The sequence below is a fragment of the Rosa rugosa genome, chromosome 5 (genome assembly GCF_958449725.1).
Source record: "Rosa rugosa chromosome 5, drRosRugo1.1, whole genome shotgun sequence".
Taxonomy (NCBI): Eukaryota; Viridiplantae; Streptophyta; class Magnoliopsida; order Rosales; family Rosaceae; genus Rosa; species Rosa rugosa.
This window is the reverse complement of record NC_084824.1, coordinates 25,711,156-25,728,297: the sequence shown is the minus strand read 5'-3', so window position 1 is coordinate 25,728,297 and position 17,142 is coordinate 25,711,156. Positions and strand designations below refer to the sequence as shown.

General features: G+C 40.5%; 1 protein-coding gene across 1 annotated transcript; it reads left to right on the top strand.

The window, feature by feature from the left end:
* The first annotated feature begins 553 nt into the window (after window positions 1-553).
* On the top strand, window positions 554-2,831 carry LOC133711437 (uncharacterized). The gene is made up of 4 exons (XM_062137562.1): window positions 554-847; window positions 945-1,858; window positions 1,957-2,074; window positions 2,256-2,831. Exons 1-4 carry the CDS (start codon window positions 554-556, stop codon window positions 2,829-2,831), a joined length of 1,902 nt encoding a protein of 633 aa, XP_061993546.1.
* The last annotated feature ends 14,311 nt before the right edge of the window (window positions 2,832-17,142 follow it).

The window sequence follows — 17,142 nt, the reverse complement described above, 5'->3', positions numbered from 1 at the left end:
AATAAAGTCCAGAGCAGCTTCCAAAAAGGGCCCACTCAAAAGCCCATTAGGCTTGCCTTGGGCCAGACCTGGTCTCCATCTCCAGCATCCTCAAGCCAGACCTGGTTGTTTTGCTTGAGTTAAAAGAAATATGATTTAATAAATCAACCGTTCATTTCTTGTTTACTCATACGAGCTGTCAAAAACTTACCGGGTTTGGTGTTGTTGCAATCCTGGTACACTATTCAAATTGTGTAGCGGGTAATCCTGCAGGTCAGGAGAATCAGGGCGGTAATCGTACGGGTTAGAGTATTTGTCATAGATTTACAGCAATTGTAATAGTGAGGTGAGTTAAACTCATTTGAGCCTTACAATTTGATTTGGTGAGAGTGTGCTGTAATAAATAATTTGAGGATTTGGTTTATTGTAATATTGAGAGGTGTGAAGTGTGGTTGTTTGTGAGAAAAAAATCCAGGACGTTATTTGTAATTGTTATTATTCATGTTTCGGATTTGAATTGATTATTCAAAATTCGGGGCGTGACAATAACAAAAGAGAAGGGAGTGAAGGTTTTATGGCTTTGAAGCTTGACCTTACTAAGGCATATGATAGGATGGAATGGTCCTTTCTCCGGAAGGTGTTGATCCGATTTGGTTTTGCACATGATTGGATTGAAATGGTGATGCAGTGTGTCAGTTCTATGAGATACTCCTTCTTAATTCGTGGGAAATTGCCTGGCTATGTTTGTCTGAGTAGAGGATTGAGACAAGGAGATCCTTTATCTCCCTACTTATTTTTGCTTGGAGCTGAGGGATTTTCGGCTTTACTGCAAAGGAAACAGGTTGCTGGTCTTTTGCCAGGGATTGAAGTATGTGACAATGCTCCCTATGTTAATCATCTTTTTTTTTGCAGATGATAGTATGCTTTATGCTAATGCATCTTTGGAGGCTTGTTATGAGATTTAGGATGTCATTGAGACATATGGGCAAGCTTCAGGTCAGTTGGTTAATTTTAGTAAAAGTTTCGTTGTGTTTAGCAAGAATGTATCGGAAGAGATGAGAGAGGAGGTCTCTAGTTTAATGGGGGTTGAAGTGGTAGCTTCACATGAGAAATATCTCGGGCTACCTACTTATCTGGGGAGGAAGAAGACTGCTACATTCCAATACATTAAAGATAACTTGGCCAAGAAGATAGATGGTTGGCAAGGTAAGATGTTAAGTGGTGAGGGGAAGGATATATTGATTCAGGTAGTAGCTCAAGCTTTACCTTCTTATGCTATGAGTGTTTTCCAGTTGATAAAGAATTTTTGTGAGGACTTGGATCAAATGTGTGCCAGGTTTTGGTGGGGCACTACTTTGGATAAGAAGAAAATACATTGGAAGACTTGGAATGCTTTGTGTAATCTAAGGGAGGAAGGAGGATTGGGATTTCGAAGTCTTACAAATTTCAATTCGGCAATGCTAGCAAAACAGGCATGGCGGGTGATTCATTATCTAAACTCTCTCATTGTAAGAATTTATAAAGCTAAGTACTTCCCAGAGTCTTCTTTTTGGGAGGCTTCATCCCATGCTTCTCCCTCGTTTTCCTGGAGAAGTATTAGTTCCAGTAGGGACCTATTGAAGGAGAATTCATGTTGGCAGATAGGTAATGGGGAGGAGGTTAACATATGGTCAGATTGTTGGATTTCTGGTTTGCAAGCTGGGAGGCTGAGTAACAATGATTCAGCTATGGGGGAAGTTAGCAAAGTTAGTGATTTGATTTCAGCTACGGGAGTTTGGAATGATGCTCTGATTCGAAGGCTGTTTGATAGGGAGGAGGCAGAGATCATATTAAACATCCCTCTTAGTCATAGGAATATACTTGATAGATTGGTGTGGAAGTTGAAAAAAAAAACGGTGAATTTTCTGTTAAAACAACTTACCGGTTCTCGTTTTTTCATTCTTCTTGTTGTAGTCCTTTTACTCTTGCTGTAAATAGGAGGTTTTGGAAGAGGATTTGGAAGGTTTTGATTCCTAATGCAGCAAAAGTTTTTGCTTGGAGGGTGTGTCATGATATTCTACCATCAGTGGAGAGGTTAGCTACAAGGCATATTCAGGTAGAATCTGAAGGATGAGTTTGGTGTGGAGGCAGCAGTGAGTCTACTTTACATCTGTGTAGAGATTGCCCTTTTATGAGGCAGGTGTTGTAGGGCCACGGGATTTTGAGGAGGACATGTTTTGACCCACGTACAAGTAGCAGATTGCGATTTGTTGACATGGTTTGATTACTGTGTGAAGACATTATCTCTTACAGAGTTGGGGGTGTTGATCTTCTTACTGTGGAGCATTTGGAAAGAAAGAAACTCTCGAGTCTGGGAGGGGAAGAGTGTGTTGGCTTGTGATGTTGTACTTAGAGCTGACACTCGTATGCAAGAGTTTCGTGTTCATAATACCAACTTTGCTCTGGCTAGTGCTCGAAGAAGAAGAGTGCAAACATGGGTGGCCCCATCAACAGGAGTGTTAAAGATCAATGTTGATGGCTCCTTTCATCATAACACTAGGTCTGGCGGCTTTGGTTTTGTGATCAGAGATTCAAGTGGTGCCATGTTAGCCGGAGGTGCAGGCCCTTTATGCGGACTGATATCATCAGAACATGCCGAAGTTTTGGCGTGTAGGAATGCAATTCGCTTTGCAATTGATCATGGCTTCGTTCCAGCTCTTTTGGAGACTAACGCACAAGAGGTGCAGCACCAACTTGCTGCCCAAGCTAGTCACAATGCCTCAGCCTCGGGACGTCTATATGAGGATCTGAGTCTACTCTTGGATCCTCAAAATATTTTGACAGTTAGCTATGTTAGTAGAATGGCAATGTAGTTGCCTATATGTTAGCTGCACATGGCAGTACTATTGTGCATGATTGCTTTTATGTTTCAGTCCCTAGTTTTCTAGCAGCTGCTATTGCAGCTGAACTCCTAGTTTTGTAATCTGAGTTTATCAATAAAGGACTTACATCCTTCTATCAAAAAAAAAAAAAGGAAAGAAATAACAGGATATAAAGGAGAGGTTAGTCCAATAACCCTCCCAACGGGAAAAAAAAAGAAGAAGGAAAAAGAATAAAAAAGTTTGTCAGCAGAATAGACAAAGCATATGATTTGTTTTTTGTCTATCTATTTTTTCTTCAAACAGAAAACAATGTGCTCATTGACGCGCACTTGAATGCTAAGATACTTTCATCCAAAAAAAAAAACAGATTGCTATGCTGCATCTCTTCACCTTCTTAGTTCTTCTCAATCTGCACTTGGTCGATCTAATTATGTATTGATAATGACACCTCGTACTAGTCAGTATATATCAGATGAAACGATATTTTCCTAAATGTGTAAATATCTTCCAGCTTTGTGCCTTCAAAAGCACATGCATCCGTATCTTATCTGCTATAAAAATTTTCATATTACATTGAAGGATGTCTTACAGATGCTTGACACAGTACCTATTTTAATACACAAACACACTAATAAAGTAATAATGTTGTAACCAATGCAAAGGAAAACCTATGAGATGAAGGTAAGGATCTTCGTAATTTTATTCTCTTTGTAATTATATACATAATCTCATTTCAACTGTCACAGTTGTTTATGTTAGTATGTTACTAACAATGTTTGTCTACGCAGGTTAAAATGAAGTTGGTTAAACTTAGCATGGTCAAACGTGGGTATTTTTGTTCGATCTGTTTTTAAGAACTGAAGTTTAATCATTGCTATCTTTTTTCATTGTGTTAACACATGCAGAGTCTTCATTTTAGTCCCGAGTTTATTCTCTTGACCAACTAAAAGTTTGTGATTTTATACATTTGAATTACTTTTCCGTCACACCCCTAACAAAACATCTCTGCTCTTACTGATCATTCAAGAAGGAGACAAGAACAAAAATTGGGATTGGAGTCCAGACAGGGTGGCAAAAACCAGAACACCTCAGTCAAGAGATAACACCTCAAATCCGGCCAGCACACAAGAAATCAAGAAGACAGATGCGAGTAGACCTTAAAAAGATATTGTATATTTACCTAATTTTCTTTTCTTATTGCACGACGCAGCGACAATAATCCCAAATTAATTGAAAGCACCTTGTTTCAATAAAAGAGCAGCTTTTGATACTCTCACAAGAAGATGAAGCACCTACACAAAAAACAAAAGCCTATGTCTGTCACTCTCCTTGATAAAGTATATTTTCTGATTTTCACAATGCATGACTAAATTCAATCACTCATAATAGCAGCATGCATGTAATAGAAAAAGAAACATGAATAAACCTGATAAAAGGGCAGTTACATGAACAACACACAGTATACATGTGCACCTATAAACCAGAACACCTTAAGTCGGTTTTGCTTCATAAAACTATCATGGAAAAACAGCATACAACTGAAAATCATATCTCTTTCCTCTAAACAGAATGATCCTCAAATTTTATTACTTTACAACAGCATACAAATGAAACAAAGGGAAGTGAATGATCAAAACTTAGCTAGTGAGTGGGTAGTGAAAAATTACAAGAATCTGACGGAAACAGTTTTACATCAGAAAAACTTGATATACTCTTGTGAGAGAATCCTTCAGATTTGAATAGAGACCATAAAGGAGTATTGACCAAGCTAAGAAAACCTCTTTTTTATAGTTGTTAACTTGTTATTGACATGAGCTGGAGCTGCTGGAGTCTGATAATGTATCGCGGCTTTTTTTAGTGGAGATCATTGGTAGCCGAATTACATGTTAAACATTCATATTTGTAAACAGATTAGTAAAGGCTAGGTTTCACCTTAAGGATTGGAACTCTATTGAAATGATCAGGTGCTCATGCTTGAAAGTTCATACATAATATAAATTGATCGTGTAACTTGTGCTAGGGAAAAGACGTTTAGGTTGATAGCTAGACTTTTTTTTTTTTTTTTCCTCCTTTGATAGCTAGACTTTACACATGCAGAGTTTGTGATCAGAAGACTAGTTTAAAATTAATATAATCTTGTCTTTTTGCACTCATAGCATCTCCGACAGTGATACTTATATTTATAGCTAAAAGTAGCTAAAAGTGAAATATAAGCTATGGAAGAGTTATGTTCCAGCAGATACCTAAATTCTAAGTTAAATTTAGGTTTTAGTTAAATTCTCTCTCATCTCTAGCTAAATATAGCTAGAAAATTTAGCAAAAGTTAAATTATTTTGCTGGAGTAGAATTTTACCTAAAATTAGCTAAATATTCAATTTATTTTGAAATAAATAGTCTGTTGGAGATGTCCTTAGTCACTTTAGCTACCAAAGCCTATTCTGTTTTTTTTGAGAGAAAATAGATAATTTCATTAACTTATCCATGGCCAGAAGGCACATACATCACAAGCTGCCTCATACCAACAGTTCTAGCTGGCACGAGCTGCCAAGCAAATGACAGGGGACCCTCACTGTAGACAAATGCGCTCACTTATTACAGTACCTAGCTAAATGCCCAAACCCCAAAACTATCTAAGCTTCTTGTTATAACAACCCTAATCGCCTAGAGACCTCAATTGGTGTACAATTAGAGAAGCTAACTTACATAGCACTAGACTCTAGAAAGCAAATACTAGGCACAGAAGAGGACCGGGAAAACCAATAGTTTCCCAGTGCCCTATCCTTAGCTCGAGAATCCTCCGTCGTTACCACTCTAGAGGATTTGCTAGAGGCACAAAAGTGCGTAATTCCCTAACAAACGTAGAGAGTACAAACCTAGGGTTCTAAACCAAGGTAAAAAAGATCCCGAAATCACAGCCCAAGAAGAAGACCCCAGCTCAGGCCCAACCATGAAAGCTTGACCCAAGCCCATCGTCCATCTGCAGTCTCCAATGAACGACCGCTGCCACCCGAAACCAGATCCCGCCACCGCAATCGGCACCAGCCCTCGCCACTGCCACTGACGCCAGCCTCACCGCCGCACCTCAAGCCCCAGCCTCGCTGCCTCAACCCAGGTCGAAGCCGGACCGGACCACGTCGAAACCAGGCCAAAGCAGCCCGAATCCGGACGTCGCTGCCACTGTCCAACTCCTCCACCACGCTGCCGATCATGGAGATCCCGGAGGTGCCACATCGACCCTCGACCCGCGTTGCCCCGCCGCCCACGGAGCCCAAGATGTCTTCCGGTGCTCGTCGCCAAAACCGTCCAGTGCCGGACTCGAGCCGTAATCCCTCTCCAAGAAGCTGCCGGACCATTAGTTTTCAAATTCCTGTCCGGCAGTCGCGTCGAGCAGGCGAGGCGAGCCAACGCCGCCCAAGCAAGCCGCCGGACAAGAAGAAAAGTTGCAACCCTAAACCAAAAGCGATTCCGGGTTTTGTGGAGCACTTATGGCAGAACTTGTTATGTATACCAAAGCCTATTCTGTTAAATACTCATATAGTATAGATAAAAAGATTAAAGAAGAAAAAAAAAAGGGAAAGGTAAAACTAATTCTCTTGATAAACCCTAGGTCTGTCAATCGACCGAAAGCTAATATAATTAGCGGGGGACGTAGTCCTTAACAAACCTAAAACCAAACCCTCTAGATACTCCTCTCTCGCTATCTGTTCCGCCGCTAGCTAAACTTTGAAGAAGATCGATGTCGATGAAGAAGGATATGTTCTTGTGCTTGAATATGAACGACCGACTTTTGGGTCTAAATCTTAGAGAGTTCAGAGAAAGATACTCTTCCAAGCCTGAGTTTGAAGTTGTTCAGGTTTTGAATTATCCGAGCGGCCGTCTTCCAGGTACAAATTCCGATATCGCAAAGACAGATTGTATGACTGTGTGTAATTCCAACTTGTATATGATGAGGGTAACTGAAAATCACGGCGGGTCTCGTAATTTTGAGTTGGATGTTTATTCCTTTGATCCCGCTGGGGCAGATGACTGTAAATCCATCCGTCTATGTGACAAAAGTGCCACACCTAGATTGATGTATAGTAATCGTCCTATAGTGTTCACCCTCGATGAGAAAATCTATGTTCTGGGATCACCATCATCTTCATACAGCAGACGTGGTGATGATGTGGAGGAAGAGCCACAACTTTTTTGGGTTTTTGATCCTTTTCACGAATCCTGGAAGCCACTCCCTCATCCTCTCTTCTACAATCATGATACGTATTTTGTGTATTATGATGTTTCTTATGGTCACAAGCTTTTTATTCGTACATACGATCAAAGACACGTTTTTGACGCTCACCAAGAGAGATGGGGGGGTTCAGAAAACCACGGTTATGCTAAGCATTGCTTTGAATTTAATGCTATTGTAGAATTTGGTGAAGGCTTTTTAATTGCTGTGCCTAAGAGGACGAGCAATGAACAGAAGAGCCATGAGCTTGTTGCTTATAAGTTGGATGTTAACGGGATCCCTCAGCCACATCAGGTGCTACACGAGCTTACCGGGATGTTTTCATGGCATCCTTTGTTAAGTAACCCTCAAGTTTTTTTGGGTAAATGTGATGATAACCTTATGTGGTTGGTGTATTGTGGCAAGGATAATGTCCAGACATTTTCTTGTATAGGCGTCGCAGTGTTTCGAGTTTCTATGTCATATGACCATGCTGGCAATGTAGTGTTTTTGGTAGATATTGAGGCTGTGGATTTTATCGATTCAAATAGTTATGAGGTTCAAGGCGCCGAGGAGACCACTCTAGTTTACTCAGCTTCTGCCTTGTGCCATGATAATTTGAAGACCAAGGATTGGTTTTTGTATTTGGATATGGGGGATCGACTATGCAGCATAAATATTAACAAATTCTGCAAAAAGAAGAGCTCTTTCATGTCTAAGTTCGGAGTTGTACATGATTTCTATCCAGAAGGTCGTCCTAGTACAATTCCCAGCAGAATAAAACATTTAACTGTGGGATCAAAAGTATATCTGGTTGGCGGTCAAAGACTCGATCGAAGAATCCATAGTGATGCACATGGGAGATGTTTTGCAATGCCCAACTTAGATATTTATGCATTTAATTTTAATCACAATTATGAAACAGAAGAGTGTCCTTCTATCACCCTCTGCCAATGTGAAGGTTCCATTCCCAGGTTGATTGATCCACGGACCAAAACCATTCCTATCACGATTGCTCTTGAGGATAAGATCTATGTTCTGGCAAAAAGACCATACTTGGGGGACGCAGAAGAACTTAATGATGATGATCGGCCACCACTTTTTAAGGTTTTTGATCCCCTCAAACAATCCTGGAAACACCTCCCTCATCCCCCCTGCTATAATATATCATCACGTGACACCGAGCCTTATGTGTGTAACTACTTCTCTTGGGGCCACAAGCTCATTATTCGCACCAAGGCAAAGAAAAAAAAGAAGAACCCCGGCACATACATTTTTGACACTCACCAAGAGAAATGGGAGGATGCCAAGAATATCAGTGCAATCCTTGATGAGGGTTTTAGGGTTGTGGCAGAATTCCAGGGATTTTTAATTGGCATGCCTTATAAGCGCCAAGAACTTGTTGCTTACCATTTGGATTCGAATGGGATTCCCAAACTCTCAAAGGTGCTACACGAGCTGCAAGAGATATTTAGCTCTTGTTTACTTGTCTCCGACTGTTTTCTTGGTAAATATGATGGTGACCGTATGTGGCTGGTGTATTCTGCGCAGGATAGTATGCAATTTTGGCATGCGCGGGTAGCGCTGTTTCGTGTTTTCATCTCTAATGACTATGATGGAAATCAAGTCCTCTGTGCAGATCTTGAGGCTGCACAATTTTTTAAGTTCGATAGATTTATTAGCTTGGCTTTCACTTATGCACCATGATATATTGGTGTCAAAATTATGCTTGATTCTTGTGATGAGACTTTTGTAGAATAAACTTTTCATCAATAAAATGTGATGTCTGTTTCTACTTCTTTTCTTTATCTCCCTAGTTTCTGCATTAATTCTATTTGCAGAAATTGGGAGATTACTAGCTAGCCTCTCTTCTGTTGTGCATGTACGTTATTCAGGTTTATGGTGGGAAATGCTGCGATAGTGCAATATGCAGACGTGGTTTGCTTGCAAGTTTTTAATACGATCCAGTCTTTTGACATCCCTTTTGTTCGTCTCCATGACTGCTTGGATAATAGTTCCTCTACAATTAGTAGCAGTGAAGTTATTTAGAAATGGTAATGCGCGCAGCATTTAGTTGAAGAGGTTCCAATTTAAACGACATTCAATGGCTTGCATAATAGCATTACTATGGTAAATTCACTACTAGATATCGGGCCTATAGCCAGTTAGCCACACCCATCAATTCTTCCCCATTGACTCTATTTGGGGACGGTTAGCAGTGGCTATTGAGTAATAGAGTCAGATTTGTGTCCGCGACTAATTGTTCCAACTCCATTGATGGAAAAACCTGTCCGTGCCATATTTGGGCCACCTTTCCAGTTTGCTTCAATAGCTTCCATTTAAATGAATATCTATGTCCAGAATACATATTATATACAACAACGCTGGTCAATTTGGTAGAATAAATAGTTCTGATTGGTGACATAATTGTGTATGGTGATCAGATCATGTATGGAAAAGTGGTAAACAGCTAAAGATATATCACATCCACAATCTAAATATTTTTTTTGTTCAAGGATTTGCATATTTCCGTAAGATTCATCTTCTTCTGATTGTTTCTTGATATGATGCAACTCATCTTTTTTATTGAGCATGCACATGAACATCAAGTATACTGAAGGAAGCCATGGTGCAATGGAAGAGAGATATATGACCACTCTAAGTTGAGAGAGCAAAAGATAGGTTTTAGCCGACTCAAGAAATTGAAAAAAAGAAGGGTCTTTCTATTTGGACCCAGCAAATTTCTAAGTATACCCAGCATTTTAAATTTATTTTTTATTTTCCATCTTTACCCTTAATCACACCCAGCACCGTATCGCAATCACACTGAAACTGCAGGAGAAGAGGGTGAACATCGCACGTACTTTGTACCTGAAGAGTCTGCTATCAGGATAACATCAAGGTCGATAAGGAGAGCATTGACATGTTTTCGGCTCTTGGCATGTCTGAAATTCCTGGGGTATCAGAAGTTGAGCCGCAGGTTGTGGTTCCTAGCCAAGGATATGGACGGGGTCCACAAGGAAGGAGGTTCTAAGGTAATAGAAGCTTTATGCTTGTGGTTTGTAATTTACTTAATTCAAGTTTGCATTTGGTAGTAGTGATATGGTAAATGGATCTTGTTTTGTATTTTAATTGAACGTTCGCTTGATATTGAATTTGCAAGATGGTTAAAAAAAAAAAAGAATTATATCAAGTTCATTTAGATTGCATATAAAGATTCGGTATAAATATACCATCTTCTTACTTTGTTTATGGAGAACATATTTGGAGATGGAGGACTGTGGAAAGAGTTTAAGGGGAAGAGCGTTGAGTTGGGTTTGAGTTTTTCATTTGGCGATTCAAAACAAGGGTAAGTTGGGAAATTACAGAATAAATTTTTAGATGCTGGGTATACTTAGAACTTTGCTGGGTTTAAATAGAAAGACCCAAAATGAATTGCGTGGATTAAAAAATTGTTGATGTTAATCTGGCTTATAAACCCATCTTTGAGTGGGCAGCATAATTATAAGGGGAAATGATAGTTTACCCAATTTTAGGCACCAAATTGCCCACTTGCTCCACTAACTTTTTTTAAACCCCATTTAAAACACTCTAAGGGATTATTTCCCTAACACCCAATTAATTCTTTTTTTATTATTTTTAATTTTTTTTGGGACTTTTTTGCCCTCTCCTTCTTTCTCACTTAGAGAGAGAAGTCATTCTCCACCTTGCTGTGCTCCGATGACCAGTGGCCGGCCGCGGTCTCCGGCAACCGGTGACCGGATTCCGGCGAATGGTCACCGGAATCTCGAATCCGATTGCCGGACTGGTGACCGGATTCCGGCGTCTGATTTTATTACCTCCCAATAATCTTATTATTGCCCCCCAATAAACTTGTTATCGGGGATCAATAATTAGTGAAAAATGAAGATGTTTTGAATTTTGAAAGATTTCGGAGGTTTATCTAAATAAATAACTTTATTATTGCCCCCAAATACTCTTATTATTGCCCCAATAAACATTTTATTGCCCCTCAGTAATCTTATTATTGCCCTCCAATACTCATATTATTGCCCCAATAATCATATTATTACCCTCCAATAATCATATTATTGCCCTCAAGTGAACCAAAATGAATACACTACAGACACAATTGATCAATTTATATGTTCAATTGTAAACGTTCACTTTTTTTTTTCTTTTTTTTCCTTCCCCATTCTCGGAGCTCTTCCCATCGAGATCAGAAAAAAAAAAAAACAGAATTTTTCTCCGGCCACCCAAACTTCCCCTGTGGACACCCATGCTTCTCCAGCCTGATTCCGGCACGATTCCGACACGATTCTCAGCGAAGAGAAACTGATCTCCGCACCCAACAGCAGGACCAGAGCAATTGATCTCCGCGCTGCCCTTGAGACCCGATCTCGACCTCACGACGACTGCTCTGCACCGTTGTCGCACCCAGATCGGATTCGTCAGCCCCCCATCGTCGCAGTACCCAGATCAGCGACGACGTAGCATCCCACCCGCCACCTCTCTGCCCAGCCCTCGGCCCCCGGTGCCTAGCGTGCTCTGCCCAGCGCCTCTGCACGCATCGCCGCTGGACACCAGTGCTCCTCCAGATATCGATCTACCCAGCCACTCATTAGGTCTTAGAGGTTCAAAGATTTGGCCTTTGATTGCAGATTTCCGGTTCTGAGAAGCGAGAGGAGGATGGAGAAGAGCTCCGGGTCTCGATCGACGAACGGAGGAGGGAGGTGAGCTGAGGCCAGTCGGAAATTTTGGAGAGAAGAGTGTGGGCTGGCTAATGTTCGGGTTTGCTCGGTGGTCTAAGGGGAGTAGTTAATGAGGGCAATACTGTCAATGAATTTTAGATTGGGTAATTGAGGTTAAAAAACTCTTGGTGGAGTAAGTGGACAATTTTTAGACTAAAATTGGGTAAGTGGTCACGGCCCCTAATTATAATCCCACTAGAACTCATAGACTTGGGTTGGGTCATCGATGAAACCTATAAATAACGCATGTTGCTCCCACATAGAAAACCCTAGCCATCCAAAAACAAAAACGAAAAAAAAGGTACAAACCCTAGCTACATCCTTCTTCTCCTCGATCACTACCGCTTCTGCACTAGTACTTGATAGATCCAAAGTTTTAATATTCATTGAATTAGATGCCGATGCAAGCACCACCGCCAAAGAAGGATTGGTTTTTGTACTTGATGACGGACGATCGAATATGCCGTCTAAATATTGATGAATTCTGCAAAAGGAATTCTCCAAAGCCTCAGTTTGAAGTTGTGCATGATTATTATCCTGATGGTGACTATCGTCTAAAGACAACTATTCCGCAGGGAATGCAACCTATAGTTGTGGGTTCCAAAGTGTATATGTTGGGGGGTAAATTCACAAGAACGTGTAACCCTGAAATAAAGGATTCTGATTCTGATGATGATTCCGGTGGCAGTGAAGTATATAATTCTGAAAATGATTATCGTGATGACCGTGAAAGGGTACGCCGGCATGATGATTCTCGTGTGCCCAATTTAGATGTTTTTGCGTTTGATCCTAATGCTTCAGAGGGTCCAACCATCAGTCTCTGCAACGACCGTACCATTCCAAGGAGGTTAATTGATCCGAGATTGATTGATCCAAAGACCTTGTCTGGTCCTAAAGTTTTCACCCTGGAGGACAAAATCTATGTTATGGCCAGAACATCATACTTGGGCGATGAGGAAGATATGGATCATCATCCACCCCTTTTCAAGGTTTTTGATCCCCTTCACCAAATTTGGAAAGAGCTCCCCCGTCCTCCCTACTGTGATAACTCATTAAGTTTATATCGTCACTCTGCTTGGGGTCACAAGCTTGTAACTCGCAATACAAAGTCGGGTTTAAACCTTTTTGACATTCACCAAGAGAAATGGGAACAATGGCCAGAGAAAAAGGAGGAAGAGGAGGACGAAGGGAACAACCAGTCTGTGTTTATGGCTGTTGTAGAATTTGAGGGCTTTTTAATTGGTGTAAAATACCATGAGCTCACTGCTTATCAGTTGGATCCGAATGGTATCCCCAAGCTGTTTCGAGACCTACATGAGCTTCAGGGGATATTCTGTCCTTTTTTACTCGTCAGTAACTGTGTTATGGGCAAGTGTGATGGTGGCCGAATGTGGTTGGTGTACATCGGCAAGGATTTTATGGGTTTTTATCATACACGTGTAGCTGTGTTTCAAGTTTACATCTCCGACGATCTTGATGGCAATCCGGTCCTCTCCACCGAACTCGAGGCTGCGGAGTTTTATTTCTTCCAAAATAGTTATGCTACCCGTTCCTCATGTGCAGCTTTTTCCATGTGCCATCATTCAAACAATCGTGATATTGAGGAGAAAAACTTATGTGGGACAATTCTAGCACATGATCATCCTCGAGGGTGATGCGAGTTTGGCCACTGTTGCTGCCTCTAGTTTTGGTCCAATGTTGCTTCGCAGAGAGGTGAGGGAATAAATCACATTGATTGTCGCACTGAGTTCATTACATGCTTTTTTTTTTTTGAGTAAAACTTTTCACTTGATATCAATAAAATCAAATCTTTGTTTTCTTTTCCTATTATTAAGAGATTTCGACCTTCTTTGATTTTAGTTATTCGAATATCTTCAAGGGCCATTTGGCTTCAACATGATCTAGAGAAGTAGGAATTGTCGCACTGAGATCAACGTGAGTTAAGTGATATTTGATATTTTTGATAAATCAGTGAGTTCGAACGGAGGCCCGCCTAATTATGACCCGTTCGAACTCACTGATTTATCACAAATATCAAATATCAATACCAACGGCCCGGGCTCCGAGATCACATGTGATCAATTTGTCGAGATCACATATGCTCAACGGCCCGGGCTTTTATCCAAACGGACCAATTTTGGAATCGTATGCTCATCTGTTGGAATCGATGTTTATCAATACCAACGGCCCGGGCTTTTATCCATCGGGCAAGGCGGGCCTCCATTTGTCTATTGATTCATGGGCCAAATGAATACTGGGGATTCATGTTTGCAGCAGGTATATGTGATCTCGTCACTTTTAGGGGATCAAGATGACACATACTGTTGAATGTTGACGTTCTAATCTCCCCCTAACGACGGGAAGACTGTCTCATCAAAGTGACAATCCACAAATCTAGCGGTAAATAGATCGTTTGTCAGGTGTTCTACATAGTGGACTTATTGTTTGAGATTTATATCCAACACAAATATGCATTCGTTGCAATGACCCATTTTGATGCGCTGTGGCGGCGCGATTAGCACATAAACCGCACGCTCAAATATGCATAAATACGAGATATTAGACTCGCACCCAGTCACTAGCTGTAACGTAAACAAAGGTTGAGTGGCTATGGATCGTAGACGAATTAGCATAGCTGCATGCGATATTGCATGACCCCAAGCGGAAATATTTGTACTCATTACCAATGTCCAGGCTACCATCGTAGTTGTTTAATGGTGGCTTTTCAGCGAGACCATTGGGGTGTGTACATGGGAATATGATGCCTAATATCAATTCCCAATGATATGCAATAGTCATTGAAAATTTTCGATGTAAACTGTGAGACCTCGGAAATTTGTTATTAATTCCTAAATGTTTCCTAGGATTAATAAAGTGTTCCTTTGTACGATTTCGTGGTTCGAGGGTGGAGTGGAATTATTTTCTGACGAATAATTATTCGAAGTGCAAGTTTTAGGGGGTTCACAAAAGTTGACTTTTTATACGTTTAGATTCTGTGAGAACTTCCTTCACGAAAGTCGTAGAGCAAGTCGATACGAGTTCATGGACATGTGGAACGTGGAAATCGGAGTTCGTATGAAGAAATTATGACCTTTGGAAAAAGTTTTCATTTTGGTTAAATAGGAAAAAAATCCGAAAATATCAGAAAAATCCCAACTTTCCATTTTCGGAAAGTTTTCTCTCTCCCCGAGCCGATCGACCTCTCACCTTCACCGGCCGATTTCTTCCTCCTCCGGCCACCTTTTGCTTCGATTCCAAAGGGAATCCTGCTCTCCTCAGTCCCCTCTACACGTCTGCGGTGGTGATTCGTCGTGGGAAGCACCGTAGACGACGCTACAAGGCCGAGAAGTTGCACGGTGGAGCTGCAGATCGCCTTAAATCGCCGGCATTGGTTCTCCCATCTCCGACCACTATAGCTCGAGTTATTTGAGGGCTTTTCTAGCCCATTGGACGTTGATGCTTCCCTCCAAGCGGCTTGCAACGATTCAAAGTGTGGAGGTCGAATTTTGAAGATTTGGAATCTAGGGTTCTTCGAATTTCTGAACTTGCGAGGTAAATTCCGGCCCAATGCCTTTGACTCTGACTTTGTACTAGTTATGAATGTTTCAATTGGAGTTGGGATGAAGAACTTTCATGTTGGACGTTTTGTCAAATTTTGACTTTGGTTTGGTGGCGGTGCCGCCACTGTGGTGGTGGTTTCCACCGGCTTCCGGCCACCTCTGGGGCATTTTCTGCTCCTCAGTGCGATCTACTCGTCGATACGAGCATTTCGATATATAGTTTGTAATTTTTGGAAATCGTATGAGCAAGTTATGAATTTTCCAAGTTTTAGGGTTTTCGGTTCGATCGGTTTTCTATCCGTGAGGATTTGGCCGTCCGATCGACTTGTAGTTTTGTTGTGTTGATCGTATAAGTATTCCGGAGACCTCGGGTGGTCTTGGATGAAGTTTCGCCTCGATTGGCGTTACTTTTGGATGGTTGGATTGATTTGGGAGTTCGGAAATTAATTGTTTTTAGTGTTTCGGATACTAAATCGAGGTTGTATTTTATTATGTGTTTGACAAAGTTGTTTAGACGGATTGTTATGCTTGTGTATCTCATATGGCGTGTGAAGACGCAGCAGGATATGGAGGTGAGTAAATCTCACGTGGTTCATTTACGAACGGATTTATTTATTACTCGGAATTACTTGTTTAATTGTTAAATCATTTTCGAAACAAATTATTTGTTTTAAAATATATGAACTTGATCGACAACGGTTTATGGGTAGGTTAAAACAATGTTTTGATATAAAATGATTTTCGAGAGAAATAATTTATAAAATTATAGTTGGTATTAGTGGTCATTCCTGCGTGAATGACTATATATATATATATATATATATATATATATATATATATATATATATATATATATATATATTTACGTGGAATATATATATGGATGGAGTGGCGTTGTGATATGTATATGTTGATGGTTATATTGTTGAAAGAGTTATTTGGAGTTGTGATGTGACAATTGTGAGTCAGAAGGTTTCAGTGGTAAACCTGGGTTTATTCTGAGGACCGAAGGGTCTGAAGTTTGAAGGTTACAGTGGTAACCTGGATTTCTATTCTGAGGGCCAAGTGGTCCGAAGTTTGAAGGTTACAGTGGTAACCTGGATTTCTATTCTGAGGACCGAAAGGTCTGAAGTTTGAAGGTTACAGTGGTAACCTGGATTTCTATTCTGATGACCGAAAGGTTTGAAGTTTGAAGGTTATAGTGGTAACCTGGATTTCTATTCTGAGGACCAAAGGGTCCGAAGTTTGATCGTAAGGTTGAACCTCGGCAGAGGTGACAGGTTACGATTCAGTTTCTATTTTGAGGACCGAAGGGTCTGAAGTTTGGTCGTAAGGTTGAACCTCGGCAGAGGTGACAGGTTACGATTCAGTTGAGCTCGAGTCTGTCGTAGTTCAGAGAAGGTTTTTGGGGTTTTTCGTTTGTGTTTACGTGAGATTGGGATTTCTATGAATTCTGTTGTTTTCTTTAAATGTAATCTCCAGAACTAAGTTATATGCTGGGATTACTACCTTTTGATTTGTTTGTTTTTATGTAATCTCCTGAACTAAGTTATATGCAGGGATTACCGCTTTTTGTATTGTTTGTTTTAATGTAAATTCCTGAACTAAACTCTATGCAGGGATTTATATGATTTCTTTTGTTTGTTTTTATGTAATCTCCTGAACTAAGTTATATGCAGGGATTACCGCTTTTTGTATTGTTTATTTTAATGTTAATTCCTGAACTAAACTTTATGCAGGGATTTATATGATTTCTTTTGTTTGTTTTCATGTGATCTCCTGAA